The sequence below is a fragment of the Lolium rigidum genome, chromosome 4, assembly GCF_022539505.1.
Source record: "Lolium rigidum isolate FL_2022 chromosome 4, APGP_CSIRO_Lrig_0.1, whole genome shotgun sequence".
Classification (NCBI taxonomy): Eukaryota; Viridiplantae; Streptophyta; class Magnoliopsida; order Poales; family Poaceae; genus Lolium; species Lolium rigidum.
This window is the reverse complement of record NC_061511.1, coordinates 7,759,312-7,768,319: the sequence shown is the minus strand read 5'-3', so window position 1 is coordinate 7,768,319 and position 9,008 is coordinate 7,759,312. Positions and strand designations below refer to the sequence as shown.

Here is a 9,008-nt window from a genome sequence, read left to right as displayed (position 1 = left end):
GTACAGTAGTAGTGTATGGTCGGACTGTGAGGTAGTAGAGCTGATAAGAACTGAGAGGTAGCTAGAGCTGGGTTGACTGTTCAAAGGTAACAACCATTGGCCATGATATTTATTGGGAGAGCCGGTGAATCCCTAGCTGGCGGTGAACCCTCGAATCCTTGAAATGCCCATATGTGCTGAACAGTTGAAGATATACTTCCTTCAATAATCTAAGATCGTTTAGATATTTTAAAGTGAACTAGATTTGTGTCATGATAAATGTATTTACGAAAAAACTAAAAGATTTTACGTTAGTGAATCGGGAAGGAATATTTATATTCTGATAAGAGCATCTCCACCGGCGCTCCCAATAGAGCTCCCAATAGCTCTATTGGGATTCTAGTGAGAGAAAGTGCCCGCACCGGCGCTCCCCAAAGAGCGCTGGCATGTTTTGGAGCCTAATAAAAGCGCCGGCACTCTCGAAAGGATCCCTATGTTAAGGGCTCCGATTGGGAGCGCTGGCACCAAATTTCTTCACAAAAGATGCTAGCCAGCCGTCGTATGGGGAGCGGTGTGGGAACAGCTCTCCCAAATAGAGGATGTAGTGCCGGCGCCCTCTAAACGGAGGTGTCGGCGCCCCTGCCGGCGCTTATTTGGGGGCTACGGGTGGAGATGCTCTAAGCATGGTTTAACTATGTTTGAGTTATTTTTTTTTTGGCATCCATGAGAGACTGCTAACATGCTTTTTGGAATGCATAAAAGCTTATCGAGAGCCTGATGGAAATTTTATAACCAGTAGGTAGGTTCGAATGAGGCTTCACCACTGAGCTCTCAAGTATTATTATTATCGACTAAACTTCATATAAGTACTAATACTAGTACTACCTAATGCTGCATTACATTATGCATACTCTCGCTGACGAAGTCACCGCCCCAAGTAATCCATTGGTGCCTCACTCCCCGGCTCCAAACAGCAGACTTCCCAGTGGAAGTGGAACCAGTCTGAGCCTTGCCACGTGTACCGCTCCAGCACGTTCGGTTTCCAACGGCCACGATCGGCACAGCTCGCCCTTCTCCTTCTGCCACCTCGAGAACCAAAAGATTCCTTAAAAATGCTTTCTTTAACAAAGAAAACCAAGAAGACATTTAAGAACAATCTCCTTTTTCTTCCTCCAAGAAAATACGTCGTCACTCAACTTGGAGACCTGAGAAGAGGAGAGGAGGAAGAAGTCGACTGGGAGTTTTGGACCTTGCCGTCGCCATTTTGGTATATTCGCGTCCTCTTCTTCCCCCGCCCGCTAGCTGGACGCCGCTTTTTGTTAAACTAACCGCGGGGGCGCTTGCTTCGGCCCAAGGGTTTGGCACCTGCTCCTTCCCCTCCAGCCCGATCTTGCCGTCCGAGCTCGGCCAGTGATCTTGCTTCTTTCGATTTCTTGGCGGAAACCTCGGAGGGAGGACGCTTGCTTGCGGGCCAGGCATTGATTTGGTCTTAAGTGGTCCAGGTACGTGTCTGCCGTTGTTCCCTTGCTTGCTTTCCCCCTGGTTTCTCATGGATTCCTGATTGAATCTGTCAGTTTCAGGCGATTGGAGAAGCTGCTGCTAGCCGTCGTGGTTCCTGGGGCGTGGAATTCCTTGAGGTATGTGGTGCTCCTGGTTCTGCTTGTTCTGCTAGGTCTTCTGTATGCGGTGAACTTGTTCTTTAGGTACTCTCTGAATAATGGTGGAGAAAATGTGAGGGGAAATTGGTGAACTTCAGTTTAGGATTTGGTTAGTTATAATAAAATTGTACGGGGGAAGGATAGAACAGTTTGCTGCTTTGTTACATCAGAACATCAGACTTCTAAGAGTAATAGTATGCCATCTGATGTAATTTGATTAGATCCTTTCTATGTTCATGCGCTGCACATACACATTTTCTGTGATGCTAGGGCCTAGATCTGTACACGGACTTGCATGCCACCATGACCGCAAACAAATTAAGGTGTTAGGTTGAGTTCACATCAGAAGCTTTTAGGATTGGATATAAGCCTCTGAACATCTTTTGAGAGGACTGAGTTCTTTTGTTTTTGTTTTTGGTAATAGACCGCTTATCTGCTTGCTCATTCCTTATTATCGCACAAGTGACAACTATGTACAATATGTCAGTCAAACTGCTAAAATAAATGAAATGAATGGTTCCTTTTCTCGTATGGTTGTCATGTGGTGGCTGTAAATGCAGTAAAATGAATGGCAGATTTAACTCTCTACCACAGATCACTTCAATTGACCATCATACTTGTTATTTCCTCTTTGGTCAATGCTGTATACAGCCTTCAAGAAGGTAATGGATTTCTACTTTAAGGGTAGCTAATTTGTGTTTGTTGTTCATTTTCTTTCAGTTGCAGTGAAGGTGACCTGCTGTTTGTGGGAAAAATTATATCAAAGGACCTTGCCTTGGATTAAGCACCTGAATTGAGAACCACAACCAGCTAGTTTCCCATGCAACCTTCTGTTGATGGCTGCTCATCCTGTTGAATCAGAAGCAGGCAGTGAAACAGACAACCACCCTTTACTGATAGACCAAATGGAAAGCGCTCATCGCGAGATTGCAATTGACAGCCCAAGGGATGACGCTGCTTCTCCGTCAACATCTCGTCGGGATAATAGTGATAGCTCGGATCGATTGCCTCGTATCCCAGAAAGTTCTTCGGAGACAACTACTAATGCGTCTAACTCCCAGAATGCTTCTGGAGAAAGAAGAGACGATAACCGTGCCCGTCGTCAGCAAAGTCCTTTGAATTCTATTTGCTGGATCTCAGTTGAGCTTGTTGTAACAGTTAGCCAGATTATAGCTGCTATTTGCGTTCTGGCATTATCAAGGAATGAACATCCACATGCTCCGTTATTTGAGTGGGTCATTGGTTATACAGTAGGTTGTATTGCTACTCTTCCTCTTCTTTACTGGCGATATCTCCATCGCAACCGCCCAACAACTGGGCAAGAACCAGCAAGTCAGAACTTCCCCCCAAACAGCATTCCTGACTCCAATTCTCACACAGCAACTTCAGCTCCTCGTGTGTCTGAAGCTGGTTTTGTAACTGACACAAATGGAGTCTCGCAAAACAACGCACTCACCAGAAATCCAAGGTAACATAGTCTTCAATTTCACAATCTATTATGCCCCTCTTGAATTTGTACATCTGTAGTTGGCATCACTGCAGATTTAATGTTAAACTGAGCTGTTCTGTTTTCAACATTAAACTGAGTTGCACTCTGACTATTTGTTATAGGGCCCAAGCTTATGCTGATCACTTCAGGATGGCCCTTGACTGTTTCTTTGCTGTGTGGTTTGTTGTGGGGAATGTGTGGGTATTTGGTGGACATTCTTCTGCCCATGATGCACCCAACTTGTACAGGTGTGGTGCTAGCTTCCTGTGCTGCAGTATCTTTGCAACTCATTTTCATTAAATGTTTCATAAGTGTAATGTTTTCTTTTTCAGGTTGTGTATAGCCTTCCTCACATTTAGCTGCATCGGCTATGCTATGCCTTTCATTCTCTGCGCATTGATATGTTGCTGCCTACCCTGCATAATCTCCGTAATGAGCTTCCGTGAAGATCTAAATCAAAACAAAGGTGCTACTGCTGAAGCAATCAATGCCTTGAGAACATACAAGTTCAAAACGAAGAAGGCTCGTAATGGTGAAGGAAATGAAGTTGGTGGTGGAGTTGTGGCTGCTGGAACAGACAAGGAGCGGCTTGTATCTGCTGAAGATGCTGTGAGTTTTTCTTCGATGCTCCTATTTATTTGACAAGTCTATTACATAGTTTTAATCTAAAACCTGACGTGTGTTCTTTGATACGCAGATTTGCTGTATCTGCTTAGCAAGATACTTGAATAATGACGAGCTCCGAGAGCTTCCTTGCACCCACTTCTTTCACAAAGATTGCGTTGATAAATGGCTCAAGATAAATGCGCTATGCCCCCTCTGCAAAGCTGAGATAGACAGTGGTCCAACAACTGCTCCTTCTATTGGCTTTGGGCGTCGCCATAGTGACAACAGGGTAGGAAATGACATTGAATCACAACTGTAACTCCGCCTTCTCCAATGACAGCACAACACATGCTCGTTGTGGCTTCAACCGAACAATATGTAAATTATGATGTGGAATAGTTGAAAAAATGTACGGGTACTTATATTATCTAACATGTTCGTACCTGTCTGATCACTGTCTCATTGTCCATAACTCATTATATGTTCTGAGTCCATAACTCATTATATGTTCTGAAGACGGTAATTCCTGTTACGGGACTTGACCTGCTGACCTTTTTTTTTTGACCTTCGCTGGTTATTGGCAGCAATGCTCCCGATATCAGCACATAAGCTGTCTATATTTTGCTATCTCATATGGATTATTTCTAGAAGGAGATGCTAACATGATCGACGGCTGCAACAATAATGCTTTACACATACAGATTTTCGACCATATCTCTGCTAGAGTTGACAGTGCTGCCAATAACAGCAGCAATAGAAAACGGCTGAGCAACCCCTGAAACTACTACTGATGTTGCTCTCCCTGCTGGTGCTACGTGGGTCTCCCCATTAACAGTTCAACACCACCCTGTTTCTCAGCATGCCGGTGGTGTGCTGCAGTGTACGCTAATACCTCGTATTGGCCATCACCCGGTACTATCATGCAACGACAGGAAAGAGGGCCATCTTCTAGAATAGCACTCTGAACATGTTTACATCAGTAGTGGAGTATGAATCATGCTGATTGATGTCTGTCATCTTGTACATATGTGTAATTATCCTACCCACCGCCAACGCAGGCTCACCCACCTTAATTATCTTTCTTGGCAGTCCTTTTCTGCTATAAACTCCAGTCTCTGCCGGGTTTTCCTGACCAAACATGGCTGAATCATTCGTCCTTAACACTGGGGCAAGGATCCCATCAATTGGTCTCGGCACAATGCAAATAGAACCTGGCGCTGTCGACGGTGCCATCTATGCTGCTGTGAAGGTCTTTTCCTGTCGCTCTGATTCTATCTTGATTGTTTTCTGAATCTCGGATATATGTATGTGTTGAGAGATTTACCTGCTCACTTCCTCAGGACAGGTTCAACTTTGTGTTATTTAGGCTCCGCAGAATCTGTATAATGTGTTGACATGTACAACGCATAGTTTTTATATTTGAATGCTCAAGGAGAAAATATAGCCACATCATTCGGCACCTGTGCAAACTTTATCTGCTCCAACGCAACCCCTCCTTGTTGGTGCTTAGATAATTTATCATATTTGGACTCGGAATAGTTATAAATACATAATCAGATCTTAAGCATTGGTAACTAATTAAGCACTCCTGTTTCACAATAAGCACCAATAACGCCATCCAACGTGGCAGAAAAACCTGGTTTTACTACACACCTCTCTAAGCATATGCACTGTACATGAACACAATCAGATTGACAGCCGAAAGAACAGCTCTGTGGGTTCAGTTATCTCAGCTAGACTACTAGTCACGTTCTATTATTGGAACTTGCAAATCCAGAGTTAGCTTACTTTTGACATGCTTCATCATGTTGTTTCATTGTGTTCCGAAGTCTTGAGATATATGAAGCTGCATCCTTCTGGCCCCTTTCTAAAACTCTGCTGCTTTTCAACAGGCTGGATATCGGCATATTGATTGTGCTCCGGTATACTGCAATGAGAAACAGGTATTAGTAACTACTGGACAATAGCTACCTTTTTTTTGGTGCAATGGAATAAATCATGCTGCGTACTCTCAGGACAAAGTATAGTATTTGCTATCCTGTTGATGATTTCAGCGTGTACATTAGTCCAAATATTTGGATTTAACAGATATGTGAAGCATCTATTTTAATTTTGATATACTATTAAGTAGACATATATGTAATTTCTGCTTGGAAATTTAATGCAACTCATAATAATATAAAAGGAAATACATCTTTATATGCTGATGATAAGTCAGAAGGAAATAATGAAGTTTTGCAATTTGGAATCAGCATAAGTGATAATCTGGCAAAAGTGTCTAAAGAGAGGTACACCAGTGGAATTATAAATAACAAGAAAACATTAGCGGAAGCTTTCTAGATTTGTTATATTCTTTATTTGATCTGAAAATATGCCGTGCCATTTCCATAGCTAAATCGAAACCAATGGCTTTCGTAGGTTGGCTTGGCTTTGAAGAAATTATTTGAGGATGGTGTGGTTAAGCTTGAAGATTTGTTTATCACCTCGAAGCTATGGTTAGGATTCATTACTGATCTCAGTTGAAGCAAGGAGTGATTTTTTTTTTTGTATTCTGAGAAATCTTTTGAATTTTGCAGGTCTGGTGATCATGCGCCTGAAGATGTGCCGGAGGCGTTTGCAACTACCCTTAAAGATTTGCAGATTGACTACATAGATTTGTTCCTGGTAAATTTCTCTGCTTGAAAGTATATTCATTTATTCGTTCATTTACTTTTATATAGTGAGATATGCCTATATTTAACTAAATATCAGAAATTATGGAGCAAGTAACCTCATTATTTCCAAGTTTTGTTTCTGCATGAGTTGGCCATATTCTTGTGTATTGGGCGCATAGTCATTAGACATTAGCTGCACGCTAACAAAATTAAATACATACACTAGGATTATGAGATGTAATTTCTGGATCATAATTCTTGGCTAAATTGGTGACAATTCTCGCAAAGCGTTTGCATTAAAAAATTAGTTTGGAGTATTATGTATTTGAGAACATGCTAAGAAAAGTTCCATAGTAGAACTCTTAACCAAACTGATTAACTGAAATGTCTAGCACAACATAACTCTTTATTTATATGTTACCTGATACCTGACTTGTCTGCTGAAATGACCTAATTATACAGATTCATGGTCCAATCCGTATCAAGAAAGGAACTGCTGTGTCCCCTGAAAACTTTCTGCCACCTGATATTCCTGCTACATGGGGAGCAATGGAGAAGTTATACGACTCTGGCAAAGCTCGAGCAATCGGCGTGAGTAACTTTTCTCGCAAGAAGCTGTTGGATTTGCTTACCGTTGCACGCGTGCCTCCAGCAGTCAACCAGGTCGAGTGCCATCTGATTTGGCAGCAAGACAATCTCCGCAAACTATGCCAGTCAAGGGGTGTTCATCTTTCTGTAAGTTTCATATGCTATTACTAGTTTATTACCACTAACGTTCCCAGCATTTCGTTCAGTTTTGTGAGCTACTACCAGTGCTGCACTAGTGCCCTAGCCCCTATGCTGTTATTAATAACCTCAAGCCTGTGTCGTTGCAGGCATTTTCGCCATTAGGATCGCTTGGATCACCCGCGGTCAATGGGGCAAATCTCCTTAGCGATCCTATTGTCATCTCTGTTGCCAAGAAGCTGGAGAAAACACCTGCACAGGTCGCTCTACGCTGGGGTCTTCAAATGGGCCAGAGTGTGCTTCCCAAAAGCGCCAATGAAGCACGGATTAAGGAGAACTTCGACATATTTAATTGGTCCATTTCTGAAGATTTGATGGCGAAATTCTCTGAAATCAAACAGGCATGTCTCAACTGCTTTCTTTCAACGTTACACATTCTTCTTGTCCATGTTTAATGTTTCAGAGTTCAGAAATATAAGGTTGCAGAACTCCATGCTTCCTTTCCATTCTTGACACGCTTTGGACTGAATACTGCAGGAAAGGTTGCTGAAAGCAGAATTCGCAGTTCACCCTCTGAGCGTTTACAAAACCTTGGAGGATCTTTGGGAGGACGGTGAGATCTGAAGCATATGAGCTTGTCCGGAGTGAACGAACTCCATGAGCTAGTAAAGACACCGCATATCCGCAATGTGTCCATGTTTAGAAAAAATTCTATGCAAATTATTTTCCTTTCTTGGACATCTGATGTTGTGATACGTATAATTTATCTATGTGCCGTTGTTCGGAGAAGAATCTGCAAAGAGTTGTTCAATCTGCTGTTCACTTGGAGTCTTTCCTGAATCCGGCTACCAATTTCACACATGCTCCGTATGCCAATTTCTCGCTAGCGCAGCACATGCTAATGACACGAACAGAATAAGAAGGAATCAAGGCCCTCGTTGCTTCGGTACTATCAAGGGACAACTAATTGAAACTCTTGACAGAACGAATACTAGTTAGGCAAGCGAATTTGGATAATTGCGTACCCTCGAGATGCACCATGACTTGCAAGCTCAGAGGATCTTGTGTCCATGATGATGAATCATTGTAAGACAGCTATCTGATCAGGTGAGTGATCGGCGGTAGGCAGGCGCAGGCCCAAATGAGAGCAGCAATCTCCGAACCGATGAGAGGTGGATACGCTGCCGTGGCGACCGCAGGCAAGAACAGAACATCATTCTCCCCGGACACAGTTTGTTAGTCCCACAATGTGTGTTGGAACTTGGAATTATTGTGCCAGCTCCATTTAATCTTAACCAATAATTCCTAGTGGAAAATCCCTAACGTCCACACAGGCCATTCATGCATGGTAAATGGTGGGATTAAGGTTTGGTCCCATATCTATTATATATTAAAAGCAAAATACGGATGTTTAAATAGAGACACCACGTTAATCCACATCATCCTAATTATTGTGGTTGTTAGATCTATAATCTATCTATTTCTATTATATATTAAAAGCAAAATACGGATGTTTAAATAGAGACACCACGTTAATCCACATCATCCTAATTATTGTGGTTGTTAGATCTATAATTTACGGTGAAGATTTAAAGATAACAAAGGTTACGTAAAATCGCGGTTGGCATGAAAAGCGGTCAAGGATGTCACGTATGGGGAGTTCTTTCTTTAGAAAACTGTCACGTACAACACAAAATTTGGCCACAAAAAAATAAGCTGCCGGAGATCTAGCACGCCACGAACTAACAAGAAATATCTAAGCTTCCATACGTGAAGCACTCAAACAGATAGGTTCTAACTTTAAAAATGAAACAATGAAAAAGAGAAAAAACTAGCTAATGCGTGCATTGCTTGGACACTATCTACAACGTCAAGAAACAAAGAACTCACGTACCG

The 9,008-nt window shown here is 42.4% G+C and overlaps 2 protein-coding genes across 2 annotated transcripts; both read left to right on the top strand.

Moving 5' to 3' along the window:
• The first annotated feature begins 1,556 nt into the window (after positions 1–1,556).
• Positions 1,557–4,180, top strand: LOC124648449 (E3 ubiquitin-protein ligase At1g63170-like). Its single transcript, XM_047188217.1, has 5 exons — positions 1,557–1,616; positions 2,358–3,105; positions 3,249–3,374; positions 3,459–3,735; positions 3,824–4,180. The coding sequence occupies exons 2-5, from the start codon at positions 2,474–2,476 to the stop codon at positions 4,049–4,051; spliced, it is 1,263 nt and encodes a 420-aa protein (XP_047044173.1). The 5' UTR covers positions 1,557–1,616; positions 2,358–2,473; the 3' UTR covers positions 4,052–4,180.
• A 636-nt stretch (positions 4,181–4,816) lies between these two features.
• On the top strand, positions 4,817–7,779 carry LOC124708496 (aldo-keto reductase family 4 member C10-like). The gene is made up of 7 exons (XM_047240181.1): positions 4,817–4,981; positions 5,625–5,675; positions 6,151–6,227; positions 6,309–6,396; positions 6,849–7,121; positions 7,262–7,513; positions 7,650–7,779. The coding sequence occupies exons 1-7, from the start codon at positions 4,871–4,873 to the stop codon at positions 7,734–7,736; spliced, it is 939 nt and encodes a 312-aa protein (XP_047096137.1). The 5' UTR covers positions 4,817–4,870; the 3' UTR covers positions 7,737–7,779.
• The last annotated feature ends 1,229 nt before the right edge of the window (positions 7,780–9,008 follow it).